Here is a 14008-nt window from a genome sequence, read left to right as displayed (position 1 = left end):
TGTACTAAAATATCTTTTAATTTTGTGATTTTAAACATGCCATGTGGAAAGTTAAAGTTAAAGTGTTGAAAAAAAAATATTTTTTTAAAGGGAAAAGAGTCTGATATACCTCTTAACTTTGTCATTTAGAGCTGATATACCCCTTGTTATGAAAGTGACTCATATATACCTCTACTTGTAAACAAATGACTCACATATACCCTTTTCCTCCAACGGAAATGAAAAAAAAATTAATCTAAATTTTTATTATTTTTCCTAAAAAATATAATCCCATATGTTTAAATTTAATTCTCATCAAACATATTTTTTTGACTTTTTTTTTTAATTTCAATGACTAATTTAAAATTATTATTTTGATAATCAAATTTATTTATGTTTCACTAATATTCTTGTAAAACTTATTGTAGATGACCAAATTTTTTCTTCAAATAAGAAATTAAATTACAATACACACAAAAGAAATAGTTTAAATTTTTTTCTTTAAACTAAGGAATAAAAGAAAAAAAACAAAATAAGAATAAGAAACTCAAATAATTATAATAAAAGAAGTCAAAATATAATTTATGTATGAAAAAATTAAAATATACCTTGAACTTTGATAGAAGAATCATATATACTCCTAAATAATTTTAAAAAAAAATTACAAGTAATAAATTTAAATATGAAACTAATTTTTTAATTTTCATCAAATGAAAGGTATATGTGAGTCATTTTGTAACGGCAGGGGTATATGTGAGCCGTTTGTATAACGGTAAAGACATATATGAGCCACTTTTATAACGAGAGGTATATCAGCTCCAAATGACAAAGTTAAGGGGTATATCACACCTTTTCCCCTTTTTTAAATAACCTAAAAAAATAATGTCATTTTTTTTTACATTTACAAAAGAAAATTTTATTTACATGTAGACCTTATTTAATTTAAAGCAAATAAGCATGCCAACTTGGTAGTTATCAACCGCTTGTCAATTTTTCAAATTTTTTCAACGCCCCCTATTCTGCCACGTTTTCAAAGTGCTAACATATAACTCATCCATCAAATAATATCTTGCATTAAAATATCACAAAAAATATTATAAGAATTTTTTTTACTTTGTTATAAATAATATTTTTGTTTGCCTATAATGTTTGTAGGGAGAAGGGTTTACCTTTCAAAATATATTTTTTGATTTGATTTTGTACTATTCAATTTGATTTTTTTTTGTTTTTGGTTTTAATGAAGTGTAAACTAAATCGAAATAAATTTGGTTTAGTTTTATTTATTTTTTTGGTTTGAATTTTTTCAGTTTCGTTATTCGCTTATGTCAATAATTAAAAACAAAATCAAAGTTATATTTACAATTTGAAAAAAAATAATATATATATATATATATATATATATATAAACGTACTTTCTAATATAAATCTCAAGTAAAATAAAAAACATAATATCTAAGAGTATATCAATTATAAATATTTAAAAATAAAATGAGATAAATGTCAAAAACATATCTAAATTATACCTCTTTTTTTAGTTTCATACCTAAATAGTTAAAAGAACGGGATAGTTTATATCCGATCTGATTGATCCTAATTACATGATCGATCTAACGAAGATTTTCATGTAAATCTATGAAAAATCGTACCAGATGAAAATCCTAATTATAAGCAAGGGTGGGAGGGATGAGTGGACAGCTGGCGGAGAAATGCAAAAACATCTAAGCAATGCAAGCCCGACGGGACATGATGAAAAGCCCTCACTAGTATTGTCTTTCGAGATCAATTGATCAACATTTTACTCTTTGTGATAACTGAGAAACATTTTAAATACTTTGTGACAACGAGAGAGTTAAAAAAAACACTATCTTGGATGTTCCACCTACACCAAGGTTCGAAGGTCACTATCATCAAAACAGTCAACAAAATCTTTTCAAAATTCAATATCCTTCATTCTAATCTTATTGGCCATACAACAGATATAACAACTAGAAAATTTTGACTCAATTGAATTAAAAACTAACATTCTATTCTTTTAAAATTAAATATTTTAAGTACTTTCTAAATATACCTTTTTTTTTAATATATTATTTGTTATAATAAAACAAGATAAAAGGTGCTCAATTTTTAGTAAATATATAGTGTGAAAAGGATTAAAAATATCACTCGACTTTGTTATATTGGTTGATTTATACCATCGCTGTTAAAGTGAAATTATTTTTACCTCTGTCGTTTACAAACTCATCACATGTACGCCTCAATTGAATGAAAAATCCTAAATCAACAAAAATAACCCGATTTACTTAAATTAATCAATTTAAACCCGACCCGACCAACTAATCATTTAATCCACCTATGTTCATCTTCATCTTTTTGGATAGGGGAAAGGGTCAAATATGCCCCTAAACTATTCAAAAAAAATCTAGACATACCCTCCGTTTAAAATTTGGTTTACTCATGCCCTCACCGTCCAACTTTTGATCCAAATATGCCCTTATGGACGTTAGTTGTCATGTTGGACATATCCAACTCATTTTTCATTTCTTTAAATGTCACGTGGAATTGCCATGTCATTTTGACCTTTACCACATGACAGTTATATGAAAATGGAAAGATATTCGGACTCATAACACCTAATGAAACCCATAAATCAACTTTTTTAAAATACGTTATCCGACTCATTTTTAATAATTTTGTTTAATTTTACTTTTTCGGTAAATCCCAAAAATGAGTAATTAATTAATAAAAAATATGAAAAAATATAAAATTAACGCCGAAAATTCACAAATAAATATAGTAACATTAAATCTAACATTTCAATATTTTTTTCAGAATTTTATTTTTTCGGTAAATCTCGAAAATGAGTAATTGATTAATAAAAAAAATATGAAAAGTCTGAAAAAATATATGATATCAACACCAAAAGTTCACAAATAAATATAGTAACATTTCATTCTACAATTTTTTTTATAATTTTTATTTTTTTTCAACAAATCCCAAAAATGAGTAATTTATTAATAAAAAAAGGAATAATATGAAAATAAAATAAAAAATTTACGTCAAAATTCACAAATAAATATGTAACCTTAAATTCAACAATTTAACATTTATTTTTATTTTATATTTTTTTTCATATTTTCCTATTTTTTGTTTGTGGTTTTTTTGCGTAAATTTTATATTTTTCATATTTTTTATTAATAAACTCATTTTTGAGATTTGCCAAAAAAATTAAAAATTAAAAAAATGTTAAAATTATTGAATTTAAGGTTACTGTATTTAATCTTAATTTTGGCGTTAATTTTATATTTTTCATATTTTTTATTAATCAATTACTCATTTTCGGGATTTATTGAAAAAAATAATTTTTTCAAAAGTGTTTAAATTGAATTTAAGGTTACTATAATTATTTGTGAATTTTCGACATTAATTTTATATTTTTTCATATTCTTCCTAATTTTTTATTAATCAATTACTCATTTTCGAAATTTATCAAAAAAAATTGTTGAAAATCGATCGAATAATTTATTTAAAAGGGGGTTGATTTAAGGGTCGTACTAGGTGTTTATGAGTCCGGATATCTTTCCATTTTCATATAAATGTCATGTGGTAAGGTTAAAATGACATGACAATTTCATGTGACATTTAAAGAAATGAAAAATGAGTTGGATATGTCTAACATGACAACTAACCCCATAAGGGCATATTTAGACCAAAAGTTGGACGGCGGGGGTATGAGTGAATCAACCTTTAAACATAGGGTATATATAGATCTTTTCGAATAGTTTAGGGACATATTTGACTCTTTTTCCTTTTGGATATATACATAAAAGCAAAAAACAATGGAAGGAAATACATTTTAAAGACATGAATAACATTTCCATAACTAAAGGGATTAAGACCTCATTTGTTTCCACTAAGATTAAGAGGTCTGAATTTGAATGCACATCTGAATACTAAGATTAGCATTAAGATCTGAGTGTTTTGATCTGTATACACATCTAAATATTAAGATGTGACATTTAAATCTAACACTAAATAATTATTGTTGTTTGTTTCAATATCTGAATGTGCAAGTGAAATTGAATATTATATTGATAAAATATTATAAAATTTTCATTTCAATAATGCGAAATGGTCTTGTGGACCGTTGTACTTGTATCTCTTTGTTTTTTGGACGCTTCTACTTATCCTTTTATCATCTGAACCCCTGAACTCATCCAAACACATTATTTTAAACACAATTTTTGATGTGGCATCCTGTGTGGAAAGACTCCACGTGGAGCATGTAATACACTCAAAACTAGAGCATGAGATGCCTTTAAAAGTCAGAGTTTCACCTTTAAAGACTATCTTTTCTTCTTTATTTTCATTCAACACCATTGTTGGACAAATTTGAGTGTTTCTCGTCATTTTTTTCAATTTTTTCTCTTCAAATTTCTTCTCTTTTGTTTTTTGCTTCGATTTACTCATCTCTTTTTTGTGTTGATCGTATTGTATTTTTATTGGTTTGATTTTATTGATCTTTACGATGACGGCTCAATGTAATCAATATAATCTCAACAAAAGTATTTAGCTAACAAATTCGGCTTGTAAATTCAACTCCAACAATTTCCTTCACTAAATCCTTATGCCCACAACTCCAATGATTCTCATTATCAAGTTCCTCCATCACCCACTCCCTCAAATCAACCATATTCCATACTCTAATTCCCCAATCATTCAACAAGTTCCTCACATCATTCTCAACCCCAACACCAACAAATCTGTAATCGTCGTTTTAAATATATTTCATAAATTCACAAAAATCATTTGTTATTCTTGAAGCTTCATCAAGCTTATCAATAGAATTTTTTTATTTTTCAATACCTTATACGCACAGTCACCAAAAATACATACAAAATCGAGATTTTGAAAAAATAAATATGACAAAACGAAAAGAACTATGAGAAAAATTAATTTGCAGCAAAAAGAATGAATTTGAGAAAATATTTAGGGGGGGGGGGGACAATATGTGGGGTGAAAGGATTTATGAAAACTTACCACATCAAGAGGAAAAATTTGGTGTTTGATTGAGAAAAGAGAGAAAGAAAGTTTTTAGTTATGAGATAAAAAGGCAGGCCCAAAGCAGAGAAGTGATGATTTATTATCAAATAAGTCTGAATGTTGTTAATAGTCTCTTACATATCTGATTCATTCAGACTTCTTCAGAACCATTAAGAGGTTTTTTTTTTTAAATAAAACAAATTAACTTAATGGGTTGAATCTGAATGATTCAGATTCATACCTAAAAATCAAATATACCTAATGTGTTGAATTTGAATGATTAAGATTCATACCTCCATTAAGTGCAAATAAATGAGGCCTAAGTCGGATCCGATTAAGTCTATACAAGTAGGCCTAAAACCTCAACCTCCTCAACCTTATTACTTCTCCCAAACACTTAAACGCATTGCCGTCGTAATCACTGTTTTGGGCCCATTACATAGCCCAAGCAATTCGGTCAGAAGCTCTTTTGTCGTAAGCATGATGTGTTTCAATCGATTTATCTCTCGTTCATTGTATCATTGTTCCAGAACCATTTTCACATGTCAAACACCTTATGTTTATTCCCAAGTTTCACATTTCATGATGCAAATTTTTTCTGAAACCCATTTCTACAGCTTCACTAAATTGTTAATCAGTTCAAAATTCATAGCATCAATTTACAAATCAAAGTCGGCTTCATCAGGCAGAATATCAACGATAGTTAATGAGATTTCACGTCTAACGTTGCTGGAAGTAGCTGATTTTGGGGGAGGTTCTAAGGAAGAGAGTGGGCTATTGCCTATAATGGCAATGATGATGCTTGGAATGAGAGTTGCGGAAAAGACGGACAAAAAGCGTGAAGCTTCAAGGGAGATTTTTAGAATTCAAGGGGGATTTTATTTGATGAGATGAACATAACAATAGGTAATATGGTGATGGTTAATAAATTAGATTAAAAATGAAAATGAATATAGGTGGGATTAAATGATTGGTAGATCGGGTCAGGTTAAAATTTTAAGTCAATTAAGTTATTTTTGTTGAATTGAGATTTACCTTTTAATTGAGGGGTATATGTGACAATTTTATAGATAACACGGAAAAAATAACTTCATTTTAACAATGAAGACATAATTAACTAATAAAACAAAATCGAGGGATATTTTAACCATTTCCCATACATAGTAAAAGGATTAAAGTTGCAAAATTCTATATTACAAAGGACCACCTCAATAAATCAACTCAAAACTAATTTTTTCATTTTTATTACAGTAGGGTTTATGCTTGTTGCTCCTCACCTTCCTCCTCCTTGTGGCTAAACACAAAGAGAAGAAGAAGACGCTAGAGGAACAAAACCCTAGCGAAGTAGAAGGCAAAATGGGCGAATCGATTAAGAAGAAGTCGAAGAAGAAGAAGAAGGAGACGCATACTGTGACAATGGAAACCATCGCTGAAAATCCTAATAATATTTCTCCGATGGTTGGTTATTTTCCATCAGGTTATGACCCTTTAAGGAACACAAATGACGGTGTGGAGGAATTGAGTACTAAGTTGTATAGGAATGTTAGAAGGAATAATCGGTTACAGGTTGTGGTGAGCCCTTATGGGTCGCAGGTCGATTTTGTTGGGACTAATTATTCTGGCGAGGCGACGTCTGCTCAGTTGTGTACTTATTCGCTTGGGATACTGGATAAGGAAACTCAAACTCTCAAGATTGTTCCTATTGCAGCTAACAAGGTAATTTTTTTTTGGTTGTTTGGAAGGTATTGTATCATGAGAATTGTTTATGTTTTAGTGTACAAGGTAGATTTGTTTTCTCTCTGGTTATTGTGTTTGGTTGGTGGGTAGAAGAAGCTAGTTTATTTGAGATTTATCCCTATTGCAGCACACAAGGTGAATTCGATTCCGAAGGTTAGTTATGTTTGATTGGTGATTAGAAAAGTAAGAACTTTCCAAAGGTGTAGCTTAATGGTCAATGAATTGAGTTGACAATTCTCTGGTTCAAACCCCTACAGAGACAAAAAAAAAACCACTAGGTGCCTACCTTTCATCAGTCCTTACCCTTAGCCTTCGCGGATAGAGTTGGATAGAGTTACCTTAGTCTTGCGCACACGTTGACCTGGACACCTCGGTTATCAAAAAGGAACTTTTTTATAGAAACATTTACCATTATAATAACAAAGTAAATGGCTCTGAAGGATTTGATTGGTTAGAGTAAAAAGAAGGTTTTGCTGCTTAGTCTATAACTAGGCAGAGTAAGTTTTGGTAATTGGCTCCTTCGTTTGATCTTATGAGATGTTTAATAAAGAATGGAATCATTTTGGCGTTATGTTCTTTTCTTTTCTCAAATCCACTTGAATGAAAATAAAATTTAATCCCAGCCACAGCAGCTAAGATATTATTAGATTAACACAGCAATCAAATGTTGCTGTGAATATGTTACGGTGTGGCTGGTTCTAGTCTTATAATTATCAAAATTGAATGACCACTTGATTATGGTTGGACGGGATGTTATTGATCCATATCATTCTTTTAGTTTTGCTTGAATGTGATCATAAAACAGGGAGTTTTGACATTTGCTTAGTGTTATGTGTTGTTAATTTGTTTGGTCAAAGGTTCTTGCAAGGAAGCTTCAGTGAGCTTACCATTTTGAAATGCTTAGAAACTGGAGCGTATTCTACTTTACACACAAACTCAGTTTGTTGTCTAACCAATAGTTGTGATATTACCTAGGCTATCATACATAACTTTGGTGATCTCGTATAGCCTGATTTTCATTTACTTTAAGTAGATGATGAGTGTAATAGCTGTTTCAATATCTTATTCTCTTTCATATTTGTTGGCTTATGATCACAGATAATTAGGTTGGAACCTAGAGTTAGAGGGTCAGAAGTACCGGATGCTGAAGATCCAGATACTGCCAAGCAAGAACTCACTGCAGAAGAGAGGAATGACAAAATGAGAGAGTTAACTCAAATGTACTCATCAAAGAAGTCTATACGGCAGGTATGCTCCTCCCGTTTTCCGCTATCTTTGACCTACGTAAAGAACATTGAGGATTCTCTACTTTGCAGTTGCTGGAAATTCATAGATTTTACTTAAATGACAAAGATAATTCGTGGAAGAGAAAAAGTTGGTCTATCTATCTGTGTATATTATTATAAAACCAAGAACCCCAAATTTAAAAGTTAAATTACGTAAATACTATTCTAATAAACCTACTTAAGCTAATTACTCTTCTATCATAATTAACTAACCTTCCCTAATTTCTATTTGGTCCTCACTTTCATGTCTTTAAGCATCTCTAATATGCTGTTCTCGGCAGAGAGCTGTGCCGTTTACTTCTCCGTCTTTAGAAATCAATTCCCCCATGTCTATTTTCTCAATTTTCATCTTCTCCATTTTTTCTTGAGAAAGTAACAGTTTCATCTTCTCTATTGTCGACATCAGATTCGGTGTCTAGTACTCTTTCACCAAGCTGTTGTCTTCCCTTTTCACTTTTCTTACCCATTTTCTGTACTTGATCATCAGAACATCGCTGCTGCTCTACTTGTTCTGTTTATTTTTCCCGGTTAAATCCTTGTAGATATCTATCTCCATATTATCAACTTGTAAGTTTTTTTAATTGTTTACTTAGCAGAAACCATTGTTATCTGTTGAAACTTCTATTAATCACTGGTATGCATATTATCAATCGTGGTGTTCTTTTTTAGTTGGGGTATTTTTAAAAGCCTAATCAAACATTAGTTTTAGCAATTTAATGCGCATCGGTGAGAAATCTCACTCTCCAAGCACAAATGCTGATATCACCTAGAAGTTACTTCTTTACATATGTCTTCCTCATGAGGTGTATATATCCTGCACATTTCTCTTAAAGAATTCTGATGTGTGTTGCAAATTAATTTTTTATCAAAATTCTTCCGGAAGACTTAACAGTTCGAATTTAACAGTTCGTTCTATAGTCTCGCAGATGCTTCATGCTACATAATTGATAAAATAATCAGGGGATCATCAGTAGTGCCTTTTGTGTCCTAATAGTCTCCTATTGGCAAAACAGATATTTGTCTGATTGAACATTATAACCTGATTGTAAAAGAGCTCCGCATCAGTAGACCGATTTTTTCTGCACTTATATTGCCAAGCTCATCTATTTTAGTCCATGAAGATAACTAAACTAACAGAACTAATAAAACTTAACAGCAGATTCATTAATTATGAAAACAAAAACAAGTAAAAAAGTTTAGGTGTATTTGGACCTTGTGTTCAACTTCATGTGCTATTGGAACCTATCCATTGAGATGCTGATGAGAGTGAGACTTCCATTACTACAGATCTTGTGAGTGAGCTTAAAAGTAGCCTGATCTTGCTCCACTTCTTGTCAATGACAGTACGGCTCTCCATAAAGCAACGGCAGAGGTGGTTAATGGTGGCGTCGGGTTATTGTTGATAGAGTGGTGGTGAAATTATCCGCATAAAAATACCACTTAATGATATTAAGAGTGTGTTTGGTACGAAGGAACATGTTTTTTATCCTCCTCAAAAAAACTAAGTTGTGGATTTTATCCTTCTCCAAAAAGGAAAATGTGGATTTCCTATTTATTTTTTTTGTGTTCAGTAGGTAAAGCAATAACTATTATCCTATAAGCATTTGTATATGGTTTGGACAAATACATGAGAAACGGGGTAGGGAGGTAAGGGTGTGGGATTGTGGAGATGAGGGCTATGAGCAGTGGGGTTGAAGATATACAATCTATGTTTTATGTCACTAGTAGAAGTTGCTTTCTCTACTTTCATTAGGGAACTCATTTTTAAGGAGTTTGTTTTCCTAGGTAAATGTTGGACCAACTGAAACATGGGAAAATTGGAAAATATTTTCCTTCGTACCGAACAGGCCCTAAGATTTTGTTCAAGATCTTAATGATTAGGACCTATTTAGACCAAATAAGTGCAAATCTTAATGTAAACGAATGCATTAATGACCTAAGATCTGGAGACTCTTTGTTAAGTGTAAATAAATGAGGCCTAAGATATCATACTTTAAAGAATCTTTGAGAGTATCCGGAGCTGCTTTCAGAGTGTTTGAGCATTTGTTAGGAACTGATATCTACAAATTGTCTTTTCTTAAACATGCTTAAAAGTTGTAAGATTAAAGATTAGAGTTGGATTTGGATTTAAAATCAGTGAGGTTACTGTACAAACTCCAACAATTTCATTTTGACATCTCAACTTCATCTTGATTCTTGTGTGTCATGGAAACGTTTAATGGACTCTATTGATTTTTCTTGCAATGATTACCAAAGTTTATTATAAAGAATGCTGGGTGTAATTTTGTGACTTCATAGACAATGAATGAGGTTTTTAACTTAGAAAATACACCTTTTTCTTACTTTAAAAGTGGGAACTCCAAATTAAAAGGTTATATGTTTCCATAATCTATGTATATCTTTGTTTTATTCAATTGTGGGAAAAGCAAAGCTGGCTGTCATTGTTAGCTATATTTTCCGAATTAGTACATGACCATGTAGAAGAAAGAGCAGATAAATTTGTCATCAATCTTTTGTAATAGTAGTGTTGCCTTTTTTATATTGTTCTAGTCTTCTCTTTCCAGGCTAGGAAGCTTGATTCCCTGCGTCAACAAGAAGATACTGGAAATCAAGAGGAATTTGACAGGAATATAGCTGGAGCAATAAATAAAGAGGCTCTTGAAGTAACTGTTGCAACAGACAGTGCTCGGAATATACCACCACATGATCTAGATGCCACAATACCCCAGTTGGCATATCCACTAGACAGAATTATTTCCAAAGGAGAGTGGGATTTTCTTTTGGATATTTTTGAACTCACGGAAGCTGGAGCAGAAATGACACCTGATCTTTATCCAAGCTTTGTTCGCAACAGATCCTACAAATTGGAACATATACAGGTACTAAATGCTTAAAATTGCATAATATCATCTTTCCTGTATTATCAGTGAACACTTGAGTCGTACGTATTAGATCAACAGTTCCATATTTTCCTTATCTGGCGTGCCAAATTCACCTGCTTTGTTGTAGGATGAAGATGAGAAGAAAAGGCTGGCAGGCATACTTTCATTCATTACTCATCTTGTTAAGTTCAAGGATAAACATTCTATGGATGGTGTATCATCGGCAAAGCATCACAAGTTTCCTGGCATCTTGTCCCAGAAGTTCACTTCAATGTTTTCCATTTCAGATTCAAAAAGGCTGCCGGAAGAGAAAGTAACTCTTCTTATCAACTATGTGTTGGTTCTTACTCTCTTTGCTGATGACTTTCGTAGTGATCCATCTGATATAGCCAAAGATTTGAGAATTAATGCTGTAGCACTGCGGCCTTTCTATGAGTACTTAGGTTGCAAGCTTGTTCGTGAGAAAAACATTGTGTTGGCTACACTTCCTGTTCCGCTTGTATTTCCAGGTGTAAGGAGGAAGAGAAGAAGGTAGATTTGGTTTTAACAGGTAACCCTCAGACATTGAGAGCCCATGAACTACCAGCATTCTCTGTTGTCAGTTTTGTCATATTTTTTTGCCATCAATTTTGAATATCTATGAACTGAAAGTTGAAAACTTGAATTTTGATATGAAAATTTGTAGTGCATGGTCTATATATTACATTTGATTTGCAGTTTCTCCTGTTAAGATAGTCAACACAAAAGAATGAAACCTAGAACACAAAATTATACAAAACTTGTATGCTCTCTATATTACATTAGCCCAGCTTTGATAATGTCAGGGTCAACATCATCACAGGAGATCATTATAATTTCCTATGACCAGAGCATCCTAATAATCCTTATAACCATTTTCTGCACCTACTTGTTTGTGTTTGTGTTTGTATTTTTATTTTGGACTTTCTCTACTTAACTATTTGTTAATTGAAATCTTAAACTCAATGAAACTCTGTTTCTGATCGTTGACCAAGCTTATAGGACAACTTAATTATTGAGTTGATAGTCACGCAGAGAGGGAGTGTGTAAAATCAAATTTTAGACTAAAAACATTTTTTTTCTTTTTAAAAATATGAGGAAATTAACTTTTTTCAATCATACATCCTCATTTCTATTTTTACTTTCTACTCTCAAACCTCTATTTCTCTTCTTTATCCCCTTTCCAATTTCTTGTTTCTCTCTTTCTTCTTTTTTTTTTTTTCAAATTTTCTTCCTCTCGGGAATAGAAACAAATTTGTATTCTTGTTGTACATTCGTGTTTTTCTTTTATTTTTGGGTAGTTTATAATTTATAATGTGATAAAGATTTAACACGCTTGAAAGATGAAAAGTGATTGCTAAATGCCTTTGTGAAATTAGGTCAAATGTGTTGTGTAAAATTGTGTACAAATATTAGAGTATATTGAAATATTTTAATGGCTAATCATTTAATCAGTGGGGAAAAGAGATTTATGGTGATTGGATTAGTAGATGTATATGTTGGTAAAAGAAATACGATTAAAAGCCGTGAGTGAAAGAAATTTGAATAAAATTCAAACGATAATTTTTAGTTATTTAGGAATGTAATGGTATCCGTGATTGAAGGGTGTGGTGGTATCTCTAATGCAAAAAAAAAAAAAAAGAGAAAGGGAGAAAGGTAAAGGGACGAAGGAGAAATAATAATAAGTGATATGCCGTTTAAAATATGATGTGGATGATGATAATATTATTTTTGTCAAGCTTTTGAAGTTCACACATCGAAAGGGATTTAAAATGTTTAGTTTCACCGAGTTTAAGGATTCAAGTGACAAGTGATCAAATAAAATGATTCAAAATATAAACTCATACAAATACAAAAATCTATCAAATCATTTCGCATTTTTTCAAATCTTAGATGTGTAAAACATAATTGCCAATTTGCCATATTCAAGATAATATGTCATAGTTATTTAAATAATAATTAGACCATTAAATTAAACAATCTTTGATAATTAATGCTCACTCTGTCTCAAATTTTCTGTTGTCAGGAGCGATTTAATATAAATTGAGGAAATTTCAATTGAGAGGCTTAAAACTTAAATATACATATTTAAATTTTTTTCTTACCATTTTTAGATGCAAATTATTACTACTATATTTTTTAATATTTTTTTTTTGGGAAAATGCGCAAGTACCCCTTAACCTATACTCAAAATTTCAGAGACACACTTATATTATACTAAGGTCCTATTATCCCCTGAAGTTATTTTAAAAGTAATTTTTTACCCTTTTTAGCATATGTGGCACTAGTTTGAAAAAAAAGTCAACCAACGCTGGACCCACAAGATAGTGCCACGTAGGCCGAAAAGGGGTAGAAAATTATTAATAAAAAAAATTCAGAGGGGTAATAGGACCTTAGTATAGTATAAGTGTATCTCTGAGATTTCGGACATAGATTGAGGGGATACTTGTGCATTATCCCTTTTTTTTCATAAATGATTTATTGGGAAGAAAAATTTCAAATATAAATTTATGGTGTGATTATAAGAAACATTTTGTTTAGACCAAAATAATAAAAATTGGACTAGAATTGCCTAGCCTGATGAGCATCCTCTGAACATACCAAATATGGCAGATGAAATTCAAGGGAATTCATAAGAATTATAGTTTAAGTTATTGTTGTTGCAAATGTATGAAATTTTCATGGAGGAAGGGGAGATGAAAAAAAAATATTCTAGGGGACAAGAAGATGAAGAAGAAATTAATTTTGGAATTTAATTTGTCATATGAAATTTGGTTTGTGGCTGGGTTTGGATTTGGGTTAAAAAAAGAAGATGAAATCAGGTAATTTTGATTGAAATTAGATAATTTTGGTTAATTTGGGGAAATCGTCAAACTAAAGGGTAGTAGATCCATTCAGTTTTGTACCAGCATAGGTAAAAATAACTTTATTTTAACGATAAAAGTAAAATTAACTAATAAATAAAAGTTGAGAGATATTTTTGATCCTTTTTTCTAAAATACTTTATTGGAAATTTATAAATATTTTATTTATAGTTTAAAGCACCGAATCAAAATTAAAATCAAA

General features: G+C 30.8%; 1 protein-coding gene across 1 annotated transcript; it reads left to right on the top strand.

Moving 5' to 3' along the window:
* The first annotated feature begins 6242 nt into the window (after positions 1-6242).
* LOC101267531 (uncharacterized) lies at positions 6243-11640 on the top strand. Its single transcript, XM_004240937.5, has 4 exons — positions 6243-6735; positions 7855-8004; positions 10607-10921; positions 11052-11640. Exons 1-4 carry the CDS (start codon positions 6376-6378, stop codon positions 11457-11459), a joined length of 1233 nt encoding a protein of 410 aa, XP_004240985.1. The 5' UTR covers positions 6243-6375; the 3' UTR covers positions 11460-11640.
* Positions 11641-14008: the final 2368 nt, after the last annotated feature.

Source organism: Solanum lycopersicum, chromosome 6, assembly GCF_036512215.1.
Source record: "Solanum lycopersicum chromosome 6, SLM_r2.1".
NCBI classification, from domain to species: Eukaryota; Viridiplantae; Streptophyta; class Magnoliopsida; order Solanales; family Solanaceae; genus Solanum; species Solanum lycopersicum.
This window is presented reverse-complemented; position numbering and strand designations above follow the sequence as displayed.

What these genes read in the sequence shown, in the direction of transcription:
- LOC101267531 (XM_004240937.5), top strand. Translation starts at nt 6,376, where the DNA reads ATGGGCGAATCGATTAAGAAGAAGTCGAAGAAGAAGAAGAAGGAGACG. An exon ending in TTCCTATTGCAGCTAACAAG is followed by an intron (nt 6,736 to 7,854) that starts GTAATTTTTTTT and finishes TTATGATCACAG; the next exon opens with ATAATTAGGTTGGAACCTAG. An exon ending in CAAAGAAGTCTATACGGCAG is followed by an intron (nt 8,005 to 10,606) that starts GTATGCTCCTCC and finishes TTCTCTTTCCAG; the next exon opens with GCTAGGAAGCTTGATTCCCT.